Source organism: Corythoichthys intestinalis, chromosome 8, assembly GCF_030265065.1.
Source record: "Corythoichthys intestinalis isolate RoL2023-P3 chromosome 8, ASM3026506v1, whole genome shotgun sequence".
Taxonomy (NCBI): domain Eukaryota; kingdom Metazoa; phylum Chordata; class Actinopteri; order Syngnathiformes; family Syngnathidae; genus Corythoichthys; species Corythoichthys intestinalis.
This window is the reverse complement of record NC_080402.1, coordinates 10,925,792-10,948,059: the sequence shown is the minus strand read 5'-3', so window position 1 is coordinate 10,948,059 and position 22,268 is coordinate 10,925,792. Positions and strand designations below refer to the sequence as shown.

General features: G+C 39.0%; 1 protein-coding gene across 1 annotated transcript in view; it reads left to right on the top strand.

The window, feature by feature from the left end:
* The window catches only part of tbck (TBC1 domain containing kinase), a 68,817-nt gene that overhangs the window by 10,620 nt on the left and 35,929 nt on the right, over positions 1-22,268 (top strand). Inside the window, exons 13-20 of the mRNA XM_057844138.1 lie at positions 4,315-4,364; positions 4,530-4,659; positions 4,749-4,847; positions 5,035-5,097; positions 5,333-5,459; positions 15,036-15,086; positions 15,165-15,248; positions 20,927-21,012. Of these exons, the coding sequence (XP_057700121.1) occupies positions 4,315-4,364; positions 4,530-4,659; positions 4,749-4,847; positions 5,035-5,097; positions 5,333-5,459; positions 15,036-15,086; positions 15,165-15,248; positions 20,927-21,012 (690 nt within the window). The remainder of the gene's footprint in view (positions 1-4,314; positions 4,365-4,529; positions 4,660-4,748; positions 4,848-5,034; positions 5,098-5,332; positions 5,460-15,035; positions 15,087-15,164; positions 15,249-20,926; positions 21,013-22,268) is intronic.

Below are 22,268 nucleotides of genomic sequence, written 5' to 3'. Positions count from 1 at the left end.
ATTATAATACTATTATATATTGTAGTACACTATAATAATAATGCTAGATATTTTTTTAAGAATTGTTTTGAATAATGTTGGAAAGGCGAAGTCAGTGTTCGGAATCTGTTTACATTCCATTCTTTTGCAGTAGTAAATACTATCAACATTTGACCTTATTGTTTATGTGCGATTAATTATTGTTATTTAGATGCTTATTTGTACTTTGATAAAGAGTTCTAGTGTTCCAAAATGTTTTTGTGAAGTAATAAGCGTCAACAAAAATTTCATCGCCAAGTTAGTATTAGTATTAGTCGACTAATTGTAGAAATAGTCTGCTGACTAATCGGGAGAAATTAGTCGTTTGGGACAGCCCTACCGGAACATATTTCCGCCAGACCCTTCTCACCATTTTAACCCCTGACCCACTTTCATGCTGGCAGGAAGATGCTTGGCAAAAGCGAATGGCAGTCAGCTATAGACCCTACTCACCTACATCACAAAATGACGTGTCGCTGTATCTGGCCGCCATATTGTCCGTATTTTTTAGACCTATTCTCATTGTTTTCAATTAGTCGTGCAAGTTATAGAGCAATTCATGGAAGCCCCGGTGTTATCTGATGCTGTAAACTCATTGGATGCGTTGCATAAAAGGCGTTATGTGGAAAAGCTTCAGTATATCTATTCGCCAGATCCCTATTTGATGCCTAAATCGATGTTTTTCGACCCGCTGTCTTCGCCGTCTTTGCCTGACATCTGCTAGCTACCCTAATATTTACAACTATCTTGTCCACACAAAATCAGCCTATTCTCACGAAAGTTTGAAAAACTTGAAGAGCTTGGAGGCTTATAAATACTTCGTTGCTGGTTGGGTGAAACAGGTCCACGTCCACGAAAATTCGGCAGGAATCTATCTTGTGCTCGGGAAGGTGAGTTACGAAATTTTCAATTCAAAATCTTTTGTTCTTGCTAACATCCACTGTCAAGTCTAATGTATTTCATGTCATTTGTCAATGGAGCTAGGGCTTTTAATTTTTATATGGTTTAGCGATAGCACTCTCACTACATACATATATAAATATGAAGTGTGATAGCACTACTCCAGATTGTCCCTAGTTGAATTTATTTTTTGGCTTTTGACCTCAATAGTGAAATTGTAAATTAATTGTATGACAACTGTCTTATTATCCCCTTATAATTATATATTTTCAGGTAGTTCATTCACAACGTCTGAGTGTATGTTGTCGGCGATTAGCCTAGCAATGATCTTAATTGTGGTTGTCAGCCCAAAACCCTCTAAATATATATTAAATGCATCTTACCAGATATAAAATGACTACTACATAATCTGTGGTAGTCGTTTGGAGCCCAGTTTTCTCGTCGAATTGCAGCAGTCAATCTCGCTCTCCTCTCCGGGTCTCTCGGAATACGGTAAAACTTCAAGTCTCTCCGTCTATCTTCTCTGTTTTTGCAACCGACCGCCACACACGACTTCACCATTTTGATTATTAATGTTAACGAGCAGAAAAACACGCCATAATAGGAGGAATTTACGAAGCGCTAAAGCATTATCATGACGAGTATACGGACAACATGGCGCGGGGGCGTGGCTGTGACGTCACGTGAGTAGGGTCTATAAGTATGTTACGTTCAGTAAACTCTGGGAGCCGTGAGTAGCACCACATACTGTATTTGTATTTCCTCAGTCGAAAGTGGTGAAAATGTGTTTGACAAAAGCCAATCAGTTAACCTTTAATATTAATGTTAACTAAATACTAGTAAAAAGTTGAACTATAGTTAACCCTTTATAGCGCACTTTTTTTATTGGCACATTGACTGCCGAACGATAGCCGCAAACCCTCCCAGTCAAACTGGATTGGACGCCTCAGTGGTCCCGAACTACTGGGGCGGGTAGAGGTACTAGTTCGTGGCATATATGCTACCGGGTCACACAGAAATAATAATTTATTAACGACGGCATTCTGGCTTGTGCTTCTTGACAGACTATTCTGACTGCCTAATCTATTGACTAGTCCGAGTAGGGATTTGTGGTCGTTGCCCTCTAGTAGTGGCCACCCTTAATGGGATATTTACACACCTCAGTAGCAGTCAATCAATTTAAAGAGTAGGGATACAACGATACAGTTAAGTCACGGTTCGGTACGATTTTTGATTTGGGAGACAGGATTTTCGATTCGATGCAATACATTTAATGCTCTGAAAAAAAATAACACTTGTATTTTTTGTTTCGATGTTTTTTTATTTTGCTAACAAGCAAAAATAACATTGCCATCATATAAACATGCATTTTAGTGCATAATATTTATGTGCTTACCTCTTACTGATCTGAAGAAATTTTGTATAAAAGTGCTGAGAACAATCCTTACTGTTTGTAAAGTGAGGTGGGGCACACTGTTGATCGCTACAGCTTTCTTGGCAGCTAGGTTTACTACATGAGCAAAACATCCTATTTGTCGTCCGAGTCCATCTGTGTCACGTACTGAATTAACAATATTTGCAGCAATATCTATAGTCACTGGTATGGATTGATTTGGCCTGCTTAACTTCCATTCAATCATGGCGGTTTATAATTCATTGATGTAGTATATGGACTACGTGTCCCATGATGACTCTAGGCTCACGTAGCCAATGGCATGGAATCTAACGGAGCACATCTAGTTTGCGATTTGATGATATCTAGTGTGTGCGCGCAAGTGTTGTCAAAGCGAGCACTAAAAGTTAACAAACGTCACAGAAGTCATGCCTGCTCATCACTGCACAACACCAGCATATGACAATCGACTTTCATAAAAAGGGACGAGTTTGACGTACAGCCCTCTTAATTTGCCGCTCATTGTGCATCATGTCAATCCAGCTGTCTGTTGTCAAAGTGAGGTTGTTCGTAGCAGCCAAGTCGGTAACAATTTTTGCCGGACTTTGTTGTAAATATCTGGGAAGACAGTCTTTGTGAAATATATATGAGAGGGGATAGCGTATCAGCAAACCCAAAATGCTGCCACACAGCGGATCTGTACGACGCTTAAGCCACCTCCTCAAACTTCTGTCTTTCCTCAATAGCCATGATTGTCGTTTATGTTACCTCAGCCACAAACAAATGTAGTGTGCTTCACTCCGCCCTCCACGCAGTTTGGGGGAGGAGGGCTGCTTGCAGGGGTGGGCTCAGAGTTTTTCAAGGCACAGCCCTCAGTTTTCGATGCACCCCGGGCATAGTAGCAAGCACACGCAAGAAAAAAATCGGAAAATACATTTTGGGAGCTTTTCATTTGCATCGAATATTTTTGCATGTTGAATCGAAGAAGGCGTCTCGAACGGTCCATTATAAAACCGAGTATTGTTGCATCCTTAGTAAACAGTAACGTTGGCTGCCATCTGCTGCTGGCTGTGTGCTGCGGGTGGCACACCTCAGCAATGGCGGACGGGGTACTTCCGGTTGTTTTGCTCGGATTAGTCAATAGATAGTAATAAAACTGGATAGGATGTCATCATAGAAATCAATTAGAGCTAACATGTTTTTTTTTTTCTTTTTTTTTTATATCTTTGTGCGCTTGACCTTGATAATAACGTATGACGTAGGCACATTAGGTTTGTTAATAAGCCCACACGCTAGCGAAGATGACTCAAAAACAAATGTCTTTGGAAAGCTTTTTACGGGGAAAAGGCCACCTGACGAGTTAGAAGAGTAGCTTACGCCAAGTCCCCTCTGCATAATATGTGACTAAAAGTTAGCAAACGAGGCAATGAACCCGTCAAACCTGCTTCGGAACATAGAGACTAAGCTCACTGGAATAATAGATAAGCCTTTGGAATTTTTTAAACAAAAAAGCGCGAGCACGATGGACAGAAACAATTGGCGAGGGCCACCACATTAACAAAAGCGAATGCACTGAGAGCATCATACTACATGGTGAACCGTAATTCTTAAGCCAAAAAAAAACTTTCAAGACTGGAGGAGAACTCATTAAGAATGCAACCAAGGATATTTCAGCGTGTGGTCAGTTACATATTCCATGCACTTGCAAAAATGGTTTTGGACCACGGACGGGGTTGTTATTTTTGTTGTTGTTGTTGTTGCCAGATTGCCCTGCCCTATTTTGAAGGGTATACAGTACTAGTCATAACACAACCAAAGCACTTGTAAATATTTGAAATTTTGGCACGGAATGGAGTCAAAATTGATAAAAACAGCTTGTATGAAACCATTCGTCTTTTTAAATTAAGTTTCCAAAGGTCAGCTGTTTACGGTTGAACGTAAAAGGCTCAAAGTAATGACTGAATTGATTCAGCTTTTAATGATCATCTTTCGTCCTTTTGCAGAGACTGAAGGACGTCGCAGGCGAAGCCTATTTCCCTCTGCTAGAGGACGGGTGAGTTGACCTTGCTTTTCCGTTTCTTACATACCACACCATTTCAACAGGGGTGTTGATCTATGAAAGAATACCACTGCATCCGTGCCAATCAATCAGACACAAAAACACATTTTTTATTTTGATTAACAAGGCCACACTAACTGTACCCTCTTCACCTGTCAGACGTTCAAGTCTGACCCAGTCCAACAGCGCCAACGAGCTGTCGGCCACTGTCAAGCTGCCGCTCATCATCCGCGAGAGAGACACGGAATACCAACTCATGCGCGTCATCCTGTTTGACAGGCTGCTCAAGGTCCCCCCTCTCTGCACACTTAAACATAAATACACTTTTTGCACAGTAATATGACACATTTTTAAAAACGTGTATTGGTGTTTTTTTAGGCCTATCCTTACAAGAAGAACTTGGTGTACAAGGAGGCCAGGGTTGACATTCCACCACTTGTACGTGGATTAGCCTGGGCTGCACTGCTTGGTATTCAGGTACACAACATGTTGTAGAGCAAATTCAGTGTCACCAATGTACTCATGTTTGTATCTACTCTAAAAATGAACTATCATTCATGCTAACTACCACAGTACACACTCTGTGAGAACTCATAATTCAAATGGATTTGATGTCTATCGCTGTCAATGGCAGTGAATGAGTTAATATGTTTATCTTGTATAGGGGGACATTCAGGCCAAGTACGAAAGCATTGACAAGGACACGCCCATTCCAACGGACAGACAGGTAACAGAAAGTACTCAAGTTGATCTACTGGTGTTAAAAATAATCAGATAAAAGAAGTACAGTACTGATTCACATTTATGTCTAAAAAAAGTACAAATGTGCAAGTTGAAATGCACTTGTGTTCAAGTAAGAATGCTGCTTATTGTTTGTAAAGTGCCACACGCGGCTCTGGAGCCACAACTTAAAATAATTTGGATGTTTATGAGGTAAACGTGAGCCTGTTTTTGGTTTACAGATCGAGGTGGACATCCCACGCTGCCACCAGTACGACGAGCTGCTGTCCTCACCGCAGGGTCACGCCAAGTTCAGGAGGGTCTTGAAAGCCTGGGTGGTCTCCCATCCTGATCTGGTCTACTGGCAGGGTCAGTCTGAACTAAGCATCCCAATTTTTTGTTATGTTTTCACTAGGGCTGTCAAACGATTAAAAATTTTAATCGAGTTAATTACAGCTTAAAAAATAATTAATCGTAATTAATCGCAATTCAAACCATCTATAAAATATGCCATATTTTTCTGTAAATTATTGTTGGAATGGAAAGATAAGACACAAGATGGATATATACATTCAACATACTGTACATAAGGACTATTTGTTTATTATAACAATAAATCAACAAGATGGCATTAACATTATTAACATTCTGTTAAAGCGATCCATGGATAGAAGACTTGTAGTTCTTAAAAGAAAAATGTTAGTACAAGTTACAGAAATTGTAAAATTTTCAATCAAAAAATAAACTAGTAGCCCGCCATTTTGGATGTCAATAATTACTTACTCACAATGCTCATGGATGCTGAAGCCTATAAAATCAGTCGCACCCAAGCGCCAGCAGAGGGCGGCAAAACTCCATAAAACACAACAAGTGAGCGTTTCACTGTGTACTGTCATTTAAATCTCTCTGAGCGGGGCATCTGCGTTAATTGCGCGATAATTTTGACAGCCCTAGTTTTCACTAGTACTGTCAAATTTATCGTGGTAATGGGCAGTAATTAATTTTTAAAATTAATCACGTTAAAATATATGACGCATGTAACGCATGCGCGGAATGACCCGCTCATGCATTGCCGCAAACAGACTACAATGGTGCTTTTTTATGTATATTGAGAGCTAAGAGGCAGAGAATAGCGAGTGGACACAGGCATTCATTGGGGCTGCGCTATTTATTGGCACAAGCTTTGGCATCTCTTCCACAACAATTATAACTATTGTGGCGAGCGACGTGGGGAAGAATGACAGGAGATGATCTTTTTCTTAACACGCTCCATTGAACAAAACGCAGAACAAATACCATTTGCAGCCACCACTGACAGTCATGGTTGCCCAACTTCCCATCATGTATTTGGGCGGAACAGTTAAGTCGCTACAGCAGGGGTCCGCAACCTATGACACGCGTGTCAGCACTGGCACGCGAAGGGTTAACCAGTGACAAGCGAGCGCATGGCAAAATAATTAAAAAAATATATATATATATATATTTTTTTAAAAACCTGAAATTAAGACATTTTTAGTTGCATGCCCTGTTATTTAGGGCTTTACAGGAGCGTCCCTCCCGACCCCTCTGTCTATAGCGTTATTTGCGAACAATTATGGATTTTGAGCACACTTCCAGCTCTTCAATTTCTCGATTCCTGCGCTCGTCGTTTTTTTTTTTCCCTCTGCGCGCTCAATTCAGCACCCGCTACTAACGTGTCACGAAGCCAACCAGTCAGAGAGCTGGTGGAAGTACACAGTGTTACCAATCTGCACTTTTTGGTACTGTTACTCCAAGCCCCAGCGTGGAGGCCGGCGGGCCAGTAAGCGAGTAGACAGCCGGCGAATCGCCGGCATCCGCGCCGGGAGCCCCGTCGCTTTAACTTTGAATTGAGATCCCGATGTCACACCCTCGCCCCGGCGCGGAGGCCGGTCGCTTAAGATACGGGGCTGTACACCCCTGTCCCGGCGCATCGCAACACTCCGGTTGGACCCCGATTGCCAGCCGTCAGGTCAGGGCAGCGGGTGAAGCGATGCTTGCACTGTAGTATGGAGTGGACCGGCGATTAACGTGGCTCGTTGCCGTCGATTCGTCCGGTGCTTACTTCGGAGAGGTGGCAATGTGTATAAAAACACTGACGCGTTGGATGGCGTTTTACTGGAGACTTTTATTAAACAAAACAAAAACCAGCGGGGGACACAGCCTCCTCTCCTTTTCACGGCGCTCTCCGCTCTCTCTCAACACCTTCCATCGCTCCCTCTCTTTTTCTCGCCCAGACGCCCAATTCTTCTTCTACGCTTAACTAGCAAGCCGATCATATTGTAGGGGACAGCGGCCCCTTGGGGATACCGGTAACAACTGGTTGCCTGGTTACTTCTGGTAGCTCTTTTTGTGCATTATGCCTCGAGAGAGTTGTGTGTCGCACAACAAGTGTCAAACGCTACTACGAGACAAAACATGAAAATTCATAGAAAGCAGGGCCAAGGAACACATTAAAGTAGGTATCTTTTATATTTTTAATATAAAATCTAAAATTGTGCATATAATTCACTGTTTAAGTTGCTAGTGAACAAGACAAAATGTAAGAGTCAGCTGTTCTGACTTTGAAGGCTCTCTGTACTGTGAGAGACCTGCACTGAGAATCACACCTGTTCCCCTTTGTGTGCTGGTGTGTGTGTGTGTGTGTGTGTGTGTGTGTGTGTGTGTGTGTGTGTGTGTGTGTGTGTGTGATATGTTTGCATAAAATGGTGCAGCTGTACAGCTGTTATTACTGTTGCACTTATTTTCAAGTTTTGATATTTTCGACAATATGCATTAGTTTTTAGTTTATTGATGAAGACGAATGGTAGTTATACAAATTAAATGTATGTCCATGTTTTTTTTATTTGGAGTAAAATTACAGCTCTGCTGAATATAAAAATTCGGATGCGCGTCATTAATCTTGGGGTGGCACACTGATTGACAAGAAAATTTGAAAGTGGCACTCCACACCAAAAAGGTTGCTGACCCCTGCGCTACAGTATCATTTACTGAAAGCACAATAAAAATAATATTCCTATCTCTCAAAACAAATAATGTTCACAAAAAGAAAAGCGCTCATTGCAAAGAGAACTGGCATTCCCAATCAAAATAGCTATGCAAAATACACATAAAACTTACTCAGACTTTGGTGAAACTCTATTCAAACATTTCATTTGGCTCAACAAATACACTCGATGGCAATATTTAGTCACAATATACAAACTATCAGAGGTCTCGTACATTGTGAAGTTAACACTCAAATGAACGTAAGGTACAATGAACTCGGAAACTACGGCGTCAGTTGAGGGGCAAATCTCTAATTAATTTAAAACTTGCCCTTGACACCTTGTGGTGTATTTCAATCACTACCTTACACAATGGCGAGCTATAAGTTTTTTGCTATTAGTGTTTTTTGATAGAAAATTTTACAAATTTTATTAAAACGAAAAACATACAAAGGGTTTTTTATATAAAATTACTGTAACTTGTACTCACATTTGTCTTTTAAGAATTACAAGACTTTCTATCCGTGGATCCCTTTAACAGAAAGAATGTTAATAATGTTAATGCCATCTTGTGGATTTATTGTTATAATAAACAAATACAGTGCTTATGTATATATCTGTATTATCTTTCCATTCCAATAATAATTTACAGAAAAATATGGCATATTTTAGAGATGGTTTGAATTGCGATTAATTACGATTAATTCATTTTTAAGCTGTGATTAACTCGATTAAAAATTTTAATCGTTTGACAGCCGTAGTTTTCACATGATCTTGGTCCCTTTCTGGGAAACACTTGTGATATAATACGTAACTGGCCACAAGGGGGATGTCTTGTTTCATTTCTGACATCGAGGTAAAGATGACTTCAAGTGCCAACCATCTATTTTCCATGATATCTTATTAATTTCTTGTTAATACCTTGTCATTTGAACTTGGAAATTTTCTTTAATTTCAAGAAGACTTTTGATTTTAACTTCCTGTCTGGACTTTTGGGGGAAAAAAGGTATTCCAATTCCTATTTAATTTTGATCTATTTTAAAAGAATAACTTCAAAATAAGATTCATTTTAAGAGACTTCATTAAATAATTTAAACTACATTTTGTAAAAAGTAAAGTAAAAAAGTTTAAATTTCTTAAAATAACACTAACACTTTATTTGAACTGCGTCATTATACTGTCATAAGACCGTCATGATTATGACATGATACTGTCATAAACATTAATGAATGCTTATGACAGATGTCATTAAGGACGCTTTTGCACTAGCGCTGTTTGGTCTGTGTTTTAAGTTCTTTTTCTCAGATAGTTTGCTTCGTTTTGTAAATGTGAACACGCATTCAAACTCTAGTTTGGACCAAACAAACGAACTCTGGTCCGCACCCTGCTTTGCTTTTGAATGCAAGCGGACCAGGGCGCGCTTATGCTACATTACGTGCAGCTACTGTGACGTGCAACGCTCCCTCCCCCTCCCAAGAGAGAGGTAATTCCTCCTGTACTCAGAAAGTTTGGTTGGCGCAGTGTGAATACTGAACCTTTTCAACAAGTCATTTTCAAGTGTTGTCGCGAGGTAGCTCTCTATCATCAGCAATTTTCATGTGTGCATATGTTGTTTTTTATTGGCATGCTTAGTCAGCCCAATTGACTCGCACTAGCTTAGCCACCCAAGAGCCCTGAAACTAACAAATAATAACAAACTATACGGAGTTTGTTGAAATCTACTCTACCGACTAACTAAACCCTCACTAAATCGAAGATTAAACCTGATGTCAAAAATTCTGAACTTCCCCTTTAAGCCTAATTGTTGGCGGCAATGCGCAAATAAGTTGCTAAAGCATTGCATTTATCATTTATAAAGTAAAAACGAGTGGAAATGAAAATATTGGCAGGGTTCCTCCAATTAATGGAAAGATACATTTAAACTTACAATGTTTATGTTGTTTGAGACTAACTTGACAACAAACTAAACTCGTGGGTAGAGGCGGGCACAACAGGACGTGAAGAAGTGTAATTTAAGTTGTTACTAAAAGTCAATTCAATTCAATTCAATTCAATTTTATTTGTATAGCCCACAATCACAACAGAGGTCTCAAAGGGCTTTACAGAGGCAATATGATACACAATTAGAAATGAAGCAACAAAGATGGATAGATACAGTTCAAGTCCTGGGTATCCCCTATCCTAAGACCCTCCATGCCGGCAAGGAAAAACTCCAAAAACTCCAGAGTCAATTGGGAGAAAAATGAGAAACCTTGGGGAGTACCACAGTCAGGAGAGATCCACTCCCAGGACGGATAGACAGGAACCCCAGAACGGCTAATGGGAATTAGCAAGCGAAATTGTAGTCCGTAAAAATACAGTGGAGTAAAGGAGCAAGAAGAGGTCCCTCTGGTCAGATGAGACGGGGGTAGCAGCGAGGACGTCAATCCAGCCAGGGGTCCGGATAATCAGGAGGCTGCAGCTGAAAAATAGCCCCTCCCCAGAGGGGAGGGGGGGAAAGGGGACACCGGGTGACTAGTGATGAAGAGACTAGACAACTAGATATTAACAATGGAAAATAGAAATAAAGTAAGACAGTCACACCCTATAACTTCCAATTAGCGGAGCTACATAAACAACATAGAGTATCGGGAAGTGTTGATTTACCTGTTACATTCTTACCACAAAAGTGCCATTTAGTTACACCCCCGTGAAGTCTCGCAAGACGTACATGATCGGTGCCATATCGCTCTCAGAAACCCTAGATGGGACAAGTCTTAAAAGTATTAATATTTAACATGAAAAACAGCACGGCTCCAGGCTGCGACCAAATGGTCGCATTTTACGACTATAGTACGAGTATTTTTTCCATCTACTCACAGATACGCGACCAGTAACATTGCAGGTTTTGTTGTTGTTGTAAATCCACTAATGGGCGATGTGTGGAACGGGTTAGGGGTAAAATGTAAGTAATGGTAAAATGCGAAAGTCATCACCGTTGAACTGAAAGCTAACACATGGGGCACGGTGCGACTGCGGCGACATGCAATGCCTTTTTGCCAGTGCGCAGGGGCACTGGAAGTCACTCACTGCAGGGGGTTCTGAGGATCTAATTTTGATTTTCCCATCCAAAAACAGCCGTTTCGGTCCAGATTTATCATGTTCACACTTTTTCTCCATACACGGCATGCACCATGGCAGTACATTTGCATGCTGGATAGTTTGCGTACTACTTGGCTACAACAAAGACAGCCTTCTATTTAACCTACAGTGTGTGTTGGAGTTTTTGTATTGGAAATAAAAGCGCTCGTGTATTATAGTGCAAAACCCGGCAGCTAAACGGCGCAATGACACACAAACACATTTGAAAACTAAAAGGTCCAATAAGCCTCAGTTTAACACCCACTTTTCTCAACACTCAAATAAATTGCACACGAGTATCCAACAGTGCTCTCTGCATGCCGGCCGATCAACAGCAACAACAAACAATAATATGGCTACAATGCAAGCTATTTGAAATCCTCCACAGTCTGCAGCTAACTTTTCCTCGCTGGGGACTACAGTAGTATAAACGATCATAATCATTTTCGACCTAGAATTGAATTTTAGAAAATGTTGCTGTTTTTGTAAAGAAAAAAACAACACTTAACTTTTCCATTTCAATAACGCCTTATTAAGGTGTCAGGTGGTGACTATGTTATTAACAAACAAACAAAAATCACCATATATACTGTATTTAATCCCAATAGTGAAATACGCTATTGTTTCAATAAGTTTTATTTATTGATTTATTTTTAACACTCACAAAAAAATAATCTACCAAAACTTTTTTTTCCTCCCCAACACCAGGGGGTGCCACAGCATCCTCAGCACCCCTCTTCCCATGCCACTGCCTGTGCATCGTCGCTCGTAGCTGATTAGCTATAAATTTGGAGTGCATTTTAAAATTAATCGGTGTATTCTGAGCGCCAACAACTTTCCATACTTTTTAATGTATGTTCCGGAAATCATACCGAGAGATCTCATAAAGTATGTGATGTTCGCACACTGCAAGAATGATACGTATTTCCATTTTGACGAAGTGTGGCATGCGGATGTCAATTTCCGGGTTGGCCAGTGTCCTCGCAGGTGTTTTGTCGATAAATAAATCCATTGCCGATTGGTTGTAGTGCCAGGTGACAGCAACAGAAATGAAACAAAATTGTTAACATAATTTCTAAGCGGTATACTGATCAATGTCAAAACTGATAGAGAATAAAATGTAGATTCATAAGTTTGTAGTTTTATGCATTTATTATCAAATTATTTATCGGTTAAACATTGAAAATGAGAGAAAAAAACTGTCGTGTGCACCCCTGAATCTTTTGCTAGCGCCCCTAAAATTTTAAGATAGGGGCCACTGTGCTGCTAGTAAAATATGTTAGTTTGGAGCCTTAGTTGTATACTGCGCAGCACTCCCAAAAATGTCAGAAGAGGAAGTGCAATGATCCCTCATTTTTCACGGTTAATGGGGACCAGAACCCGCCGCGATAAGTGAAAAGCGCGAAGTAGCGCCCAAAAGAAGTTTATTTTTTTTGTGTTTGTGTTTAATGTATTTATTCAGATTGAGCATTGGAAAGGAATACATTTAAGACGTTTCCATTTTTTCCCAAAGTATGTTTTTTTTTTTTTTTTTTTTTTAAAGTATAAAGAAATGTTTTTTAAGCACTTTAAATTTAATAATTATCATAGGTCTTAAACATGTTGGTGTCCCACCGAATTATTTTTTAAACAACAATAAAGGAGTACAAAATTTGCTTGGCTTTATTAAATGCTTCATTGAGTGAGTCCACTAACGCCACTCCACTGCTCACTTACACACAATGAGTTGCCACAGCAACTGTTTAACAAGTTAAACGATGATTGATGCATGTGGTGCTTTGATCTTGCCAAAGGAGCGAACTTCAAACACACTAAACATCTGTCAACATCGTTAAAGGGTATTATAATACTAAGGGGCTGTGTGATATCAATAGAACCGTTATGTGGCAAGATAACAAATATTAATAAAGTTAACGAAAAAATAAATCACATTCATGAGCAGTTATCGAAAATAGATTGAAAATTACGAACATTTCCAAAAGTATTCCGGAATACAGCCGAATGGGGCTTTGACGTCACAGCAAGGAAAAAAGGTCGAGGCAGGTGCCATCGTTGTTTATCGACGAGAGAGTTGCGTTCGTATTTTATCAAACAATCGCTAAAATGCTTCAAACCTGTCATGCTATGTGGTGTACAAATAGCCATTTGTCGCAATGTAGTACCCATGAGTTCCCGAACGTGAGAAAAAAAGACAATGACTAAAGTTTGTCCGTGCTAAGAGGGCTAATTTTGCAGACCCAGCCTCCGGCACGGTTTTGTGTGGTGCACATTTTACAGCTGAAAGCTATTCGAACTATGGACAAATGAAATCAGGTTTTGCTAAGAAATTGCTGCTGAAAGCAGATGCGGTATCCGCCATACACGCACAGCCACCTAAATGTCCCGAGATATCAAGAAAGAGGACGATGACTGGCTCTGATGAGACCACCCCACCACCCCAGGCTAAGCAAAGGAGGGAAATGGCCAGAGTGAGTACTCTTTTATAATAAAAAACATATCACGCATTGGATATAGGACTGGACACATGTATAAATTATCGCTCGTAAAATATATACAACAAATCCTCTAATCCCATTCATATTTGTGTCTGTTAGCAGAGTGAAAACCTATGATAGCATAATAAATGATAATTATTCTATACATTATTTTGCGGTCACGGTGTATCAGCTTCACAAAAAGAAATGCAAAACAAACCATTCGGTGTTTCCCACACGATCTGTTGCCGGTGTTTCATCAGTGTGATTGCTCCCCTCAATGGTCGTTTCATTAGGCTGCATTGGCTTTCGTTTGGGCTCAAATTGATAACCCAAAACACCAAAGAAAGGTTCATAACTCTGCTCGTCACCATTAGAAGAACGTTCGTTACGTCGGATTCGTCGCTGCAACTAGAAACAAAATTGTCCGCCATCATCGCAGCCATTCAGTTCTAAGCACTGAGCCTTGTGTGTTTCCTTGTTGTGACGTCACGCACACAATATGCTAGATTTCCGGGATCTCGGGCGCCGGTCGTTTTAGCTTGGCAATCGATCCAAATTTCTATCATTTTCTTGGTGTTGCGATGTGTGTAATTACACGAAGTGGCATGATATGAATCCAAAAGGCATGCGTTTATGGATAAATGATGGAGTATTAGTATTTCTCCAGGTGTTGTAATACCCTTTAACTTTAAAAAGCAACTCCAGTGCATGGCCTGACAAACAAAGATCAGGGACAGGGCAGGAGGAAGAGTGAGACAATGCGATCAGCTCCGGACAGCTCATCTGTTTTTTTTTTTTTTTTTTTTTTTAAATTGAAAAAAAATCCGCGATGGACTGAGGCCGCAAAGTTTGCAGCGCGAAATAGCGAGGGATCACTGTACTGTAAACAGGATAGTGCTATAACATGTTTGAAACTTTTATTGAAAATAAATAAGGATCCGGACTCAGATTGGGAGCAAAAATATGCGTTTGGGACATCTCTCCCTTTCATTTTTATGTATTTTTTGCTAACATGTTTGGAATTAAAAACAACAACAAAATTTGGACTTTCTCGGGGGAAAATGTTACATTCCTGCTGTATTCTAAACTTTCTTATCAATTTTACATGTTCATGTACTTAATCATCAGGTGTGATAAAAGACAACTAGTCTGGTTCAATTTGAACCAAAATGACTCAAACCAACACACATTTAGTCAATAACGTATCCTGATTGCATAAATAGAATTTTTTTGCATTCGTAAAAGGAATAAAATGTGAACTTATTTTAGGTCTTAAACTTTTGGATGAGGTCGACATAAAAAAAAAGTGCTCATATATTATTTGTTTCTATGTTCTCTTTTAGGTTTGGATTCACTTTGCGCCCCATTTCTTTACTTAAATTTTAACAACGAGGGTAAGAAATGGCAAATGGTTGCACTTTGTGTCTTGTTTGTCTTTATTTGTTGTTTAAAATCCTTGTATTATTTCACAGCATTGGCATACGCTTGCATGTCCGCCTTCATTCCAAAATACCTCTACAACTTTTTCCTGAAAGACAACTCACACGTCATCCAAGGTGAGACGGAGAAAACTGATTACCCGCGGTTGTGATGCTACCATTCCGATTTTGCCGTCATTTTGTCCGCGCGGTCCCGTTGAGAAAATAAAATGCAAATTCTCTCGACGCGGTCGCGGTGCAGTTCAAAAGTAAATTATCCCGGTCTGCAGCCAGCTGCTCAGAGTTGATTTCCTTTTTTTTGTGCCCCCATGTTGTTTCAAAGCTGTGAAAAAAGGAAATTTAAATCTCTTAATGGATTCCTGCGGCCGTGCCGCATCATGTGGCAATAGGGAAATAAATGAAACAGCGTTAAAAACGATTCCTGCGTGACTGATAAAAAGCTACAAACTGGACTATTATCAACCCGCTCCACTTTTAGGTGGCCCAGAGTGTAAGCTTTATCTTTATCTGTCTGGTCAGTGGTCTTTTGTTGATCATAAAAAATGCATGACTTTCTTGCCAACATACTGTAGACAAATGATAAATCCAAGGTTAAGCTATAAAAAAATGTCTGCTTCTGTTTAGCTTTCTATTCCCTGTGCCAATCTCATCTTGACCAAATGTATTGATACAACATCCATCTTGCAGGAGTTGGATCCCATTTCTTGCCAAGACATTTTGGACAATTTAAGGCTTCCAACTGTGTGGGAAAAGTTGAGTGAAAACCCTTCTCTGTTTCCACACGGACAAAGGAAAGTCCACTAAGGCGTGCTTTTGATTTGCTGTAGAGGAACTTTACCCCAAGTCCATCAAATGTATGAGATGATTCCAATTTTATAAACGAGGGCTACATGGACCGCAAACAGACAGCGTATTGTTAGCACTAGGTAGGTTGACCAAACTTGATCTTTTGCCCGGACATGTCCACTTTTTACATCCTGTCTGGGGCGTCCGGCGGGGTTTTATAAATTCATGAAAATGTCAGTTTTTTTGACTGACGATTCGCACAGAATACTACGGTACTGTGCTGCCTGTGACATGTTCCCAAAGAGCCTGCCCAGTTTTTAAGACTTGTGTTCAATACGTATATATTCAAAAGCTACTATTCTACTTTGGATACAAATTTGCGCTATGCTTTCAGCAACGGTTGACTTTTGTCGGAGCTTTGTACTGGTGTGATCTGTAAAATCCCGTTTGGTGTCGCATCGTTACGCTGCCGATGATTGTCAACTTTTATAGCAATTAGGGTTGTTCCGATCATGTTTTTTTTGCTCCCGATCCGCTCCCGATCGTTTTAGTTTGAGTATCTCCCGATCCCAATATTTCCCGATCCCATTGCTTTTTTTGCTCCCGATTCAATTCCAATCATTCCCGATAATTTTTCCCGATCATATACATTTTGGCAATGCATTAAGAAAAAAATGAATAAAACTCGGACGAATATATACAATCAACATACAGTACATGAGTACTGTATTTATTATGACAATAAATCCTCAAGATGGCATTTACATTATTAACATTCTTTCTGTGAGAGGGATCCATGGATAGAAAGACTTGTAATTCCTAAAGGATAAATGTGACTTTGTATATTGTGACTAAATATTGCCATCTAGTGTATTTGTTGAGCATTCAGTAAATGATACTGTAGCCATTTAACTGTTCTGCCCAAATGCATGATGGGAAGTGCAACCGTGACTGTGCGTAGTGGCACCAATTGATATATCTTCTCTGCGTTGGAAAATAAAATAAGGTGTTAAGAAAAAAATCAACCATTACCTTTCTTCCCCACATTGCTTCTCACGATATTTCTAATTGTTGAGAGAGGGATTTTAAAGCTTTAGCCAATTAAAAAAAGGCTCCAAAGAGTGCCAAAATTCACACATTTTTACGCTGCCTTTTACCTCTATATATAGATAAAACGGTACCATTATAGATTGAACGCGACAATGCGTGAGTGGTAATTGCGTTAAATATTTTAACATGATTAATTTTTTAAAAAATTAATTACCGCCGTTAACGTGATAAATTTGATTGCCCTATTTTAAGCCAAAATTAAAGACTCTAGATGAGTGTAAGACATTTTGTCTGTAACGTTAAATACAATTAGAAAACAATTCGATTAAAAATATATATATATTAAAAAAAGGCATGTCCGATATTTTTTTTGCCGATTCTGATACTTTGAAAATGACGTGATCGGACCCGATCGATCGGCATTGGGACATCTTTAATAGCAATGTTTAATTTTTGCATCGGCTACCGGTGCTGTCAGTGAGGAAAGCCGCGCTAGGCATTGTGGGATATGTAGTTTTGAACTGCTGCGTTTGGAAACAGGTTGAATTGTTTGCGTGTAATCTAGAACACTGAATGAGAATAATAATTAAGTGGGAATAACGATTTGTCAACGACAATTGTAGTGATAGTCTTGAGGTTACGGTTTAATTTACATTATATCATTGGAAAGAGAGATGAGGTTTTTGTCAAAACTGGATTTTCTACAAAAGAGGTATTATTTAGAAAATTATTTCAGATTATTTATTTGTAAAGTAAGAATTGAAAAGAGCTATTATTTTGTTCAAAAATAATAGCAGTTTTTTAAAATCACTATTTAAATCCATTGTTTTTTTGTTGTTGTTGTTGTTTTCTGCATTATTTTAGGAATAACAAAGCCTCTAAGGTAATCTCTGCGAATTTGAATTTCTGTCTTTGGTTAACTAGCTTTTTTTTTTTTTTTTTTTTTTTATAAATAAAACTGAATTTTTCAATCCACATGGAGGAGGCACACTTTAGATATATCAAAGTGATAAGACAGTAAAATTTAAGTATCTCGAGGCCGGGCTGAATATCCTCTTTTGGAAATCAAAATATGGTCACCCTAGCACTAGGGATGTGACAATACTGTATATCGAAAATTTGACATATCGCGATACTTTGTAGTCCAAAAGGTTTTTAGGGCTGCAGCTAGCGATTATTTAAGTAATCTATTAATCTATTAATTGGTTAATTTGAATAATCGAGTAATTGGATTAGGAACATTTAGTGCTTTGCAGAATATATTTCAGGAGATGTAAAACAAAGGCTTGCTAATATTGCACTTTCAGAAGAGCATTAAATGCGAATACAAAATAAAATTCCCGAGTATTTTTTTCAAACTATGCAGAATTGCACTTTCATTTCACAAGCGCAATAAATACATTTAAAAAATAAATTCAAATAACTGAGTTTAGCCTCAAACTGTATAAAAAAATTAATACATGAGGATCGAAGTCCAACACAAGAACAATTGGCAAATTTGCATAGCAAAAGTCCGCTAGCTTAAATGCTATTAAATGCTAACTTTTTTTTTTTTAAACAATGCGCTTAACAAAGCGTTCAAATACATATTCCCACAGAAAACTGCAAAATATACCTCTAAATTACGAATGCATAAACAATCATATTAGCTTAAAACAAAAACTTAACCAACCTTTTGTTGGTCTTAACAGGGAGCAGCTGGAAACAGCCATGGTAAATGAGTTGAGTCGTATATACTGTTTCCACTAGAGGGCAGTGCATCCACCAAAATCAATAAAACTAAATGCAAACACTTTAAAAAAAAACATTACAACGCCACTTAAACGAATCCTCGAAGCAGCAAAATTTTGATTCGAAGCTTTTTTCTAATTGAATTACTCAAGTTAATCGATTAATCATTGCAGCACTAATCATTTTATAAAGGTGTCACCATTTAACAAAAAGCAAAGGGACCAACAAGTTGCTACTAAAATCTTCCATTAGAGTAGTGTCTACATTAGCTCGCTAGTTGCCATTGATGCCGCTAGACATCCAATTCTTTTCAACTGGATTGCACGTCTAGCGCCTTCAATGGCACTGAAACCAGCGCATTTTGTAGGCATTTACAGGTCATTTTAGGGCATTTACAGGTTACTTCCTGTTGATTTTGAGTCACTTCCTGTTCATTTGGGGACATTCTTGAGTCACTTCCTTTTCAGTAATCCAAATCAACAGAAAGTGACCTGTTAATGCCCCAAAAGGAAAAGGAAATGACCAAAAATCAGCAGGACATGACATGAAATGTCTTGCTTTGGCTGCCACTGACGACCATAGACGTCCAATTCGTTTGAAATCGGATGGATCATTTAGGCCTGTTGCGATAACAAAATTTAGTGTGCAATAAATTATCTCATAAATTATTGCGAGATGCGATATTATTGCCCCCCCCCCAATTTTTTTAAAAACCAATTTACAGTAACAGTAAGAATACAGTACATACAGTGTATTAATAGATCAAGTACACCCATTTAAACGCGATAAGAAATCACAACTAAAAACAATAGACCATGCCTCTTAAGTAAAAGACAACAATATTAATACCGCACAGAAACACAGAATAAATAAAATGTGTTTTTCAAGGGAAAAAAAATACAATTGCAGTTAATAACTTAAGCATTTAGGCAAATGAAAACTTTTCCCCTCATAGCTTCTGCAATGGTGTTCCATAGGGATGCTACGATACAGTTAAGTCACTGTTCGGTACGATTTTAGATACGGGGGGCCCACGATTTTCGATCTGATTCAATACATATAATGCTCTGGAAAAAAAAAATAACAACAGTATTTTTTTTTTTTTGCAAACGAGCAAAAATTAAATTGCCATCATATAAACATGCATTTTACTTACTGATCTGAAGAAATTTAGTATAAAAGTGCTGAGAACAATATTTACTCTTTGTAAAGTGAGGCGGGGCACACTGTTGATTGCTACTGCTTTCTTAGCAGCTAGGTTTACTACATGAGCAAGACATCCTATTTGTGGTCCGAATCCATCTGTGTCACGTACTGAATTAACAATATTTGCAGCATTATCTATAGTCACTAGTATGGATTGATTTGGCCTGCTTAATTTCCATTCAGTTAAGGTGGTTTTTAATTCATCGATGTAGTATATGAACTACGTGTCCCATAATCACTCTGGGCTCACGTAGCCAATGGCATGGGACGTAGCACATCTAGTTTGCTATTTCATGATATCTAGTGTGTGCGCGCATTAAAAAAGTTAGCAAACGCCACAGAAGTCACGTCTGCTCATTACTGCTCCACACCAGCATATGACAATCGACTTTCATAAACAGGACGAGCTTGAAGCACAGCGCTTTTAATTTGCCACTCAAATATCCCGTGTTGTACCGAAAAATTGCCGCCCCGTGTGAAATGTCACCCCTGACGGGAGCGGCCACACGTCAACAGCACCGGCACGCCGGAGATGGTCCGCAGTCAATCTGGAGCACTGACGCGGCCGGTATACATTGAACAATAGGATATAATGGGAACGATTGGCTCCGGCGCTATTTTTTGCCGGACCTGGAACAAAGATGCATTTTGCGCAGTTGGTAACAAGTAATCCGAACTTTTAACAGCGTGTCTGCCGCACCCGCGCAAGCACATGCATGCGAGGCGATAAATCACAGCGGAAAAATTACCGCCTTCATTTTTATTTATCCTGCGATAAATGGCAATATTGCATATTGCGACAGGCTTTGGATCATTTGCTGCCAGTCTTGCCATTTAAACTGGATTGGACGTCTATTGCCGTCAACAACAGCCATTGAGTTCAATGAGTGTCCTATAAAGGGTTAAACTGTAATAACAGTCAACACAAAAAATAATATTTAAATGAGCTGTGGGCATCTTTGAACAGGAAAAGTTGGACCCTTGAGAAGATTCTAACACCTCCTCTGTGGCCTGTTTTTCAGAGTACCTGACTGTTTTCTCGCAAATGATTGCCTTCCACGACCCCGAGCTTAGCAACCACCTCAACGACATCGGCTTCATCCCTGACGTAAGAATATGCTGTAGAATTATGCATATCTCAAAGTTAATGAGACTTTAACACATTCGCTCCTCTTTTCAGGTTAATTGATTATAGTGTAATGTTAGAAAAACACCTTATCAATTGTTTCATAATATAAAAAAATCTGCCTTTTGTTGAATTTTCACACAAAACATTCCTAAAGCTGCTGCGTTGTTCTTTAAAGGGAATGTTTTTCTTAATTTTGTCCAAGCATAATCATGTTGGAATGCTTGATATCAATCCAAGTCATTAGATTGAGAGGACCACGCACTGTATCACTATTTCCTTTCTGAACCTCATCCAGCGTTCAAGCCAGCACAACAGCACATGAATTCCAGCATTCAACAGAAATATGAATGAAACCCTTTGGGTGTTATTTTGATTTCCTTTGGACTTATTGATTGAACTCAAAATATCGAAGATTGTATTAGAGAACAGTGCAAATATGTACCACTACCTTATCACACAATCACCGATATTACCAGTGTAGTTTTTTAAAGTGATTTTAATTTTGCAGCCTAACAGTCGTTAGGCTTCAGTGATGATGACATCAGTTGTTAAAGAAAACTGAGTGGCTGGCAGCGACTGATTGCTGTCAGCCCTCCCACTCCATATGTCCAGTGACAGAAAAAAAGAATTAAGGTCACAATCAAAAATCACAATCATACTGTTTCCCACATCGATTTCAACATGTCAGCAAATTATCGGCAAATTATCTTACTTTTGGATAGATGTAAAAGATCCGAGCTGGATATGAATGGAGTTAGTAACATAACTTGCCAGACACTTAATGACATATGTCATAAGCATTCAGTAATACCCATGATAGTGTCATGTCATAATTATGACGATCTTATGACAGTCTTATGACGCCGCTGTCAAATTAAGTTTCACCAAATACCATAATTAGCAATAAATGAAACAACCGGAACAGTAACTGAATAAATAATTAGGACAGAACATGAATTTTGATTGTTATTTACATCTGTTGCGCTGCAACGCATACCAGGAGGCATGTGTTTTGAACAAGTTTTTTTTTTTCGGAATTGGTATAAAATGTGATGTGTTTTAAATAGTGTTTATTATACTTTGCACAGGAACAGTTGCTTGAAAAGTTAATGCACTTTTCTATGTACAAAAAAGAATAAATGGCGAATGGCATCTAGTTTAAATGGAGATGCATGCCTCTGTGTTTTTATAAATTGTAATTGTAATATGTTGCCAAGTATCGCAATACGTATCGG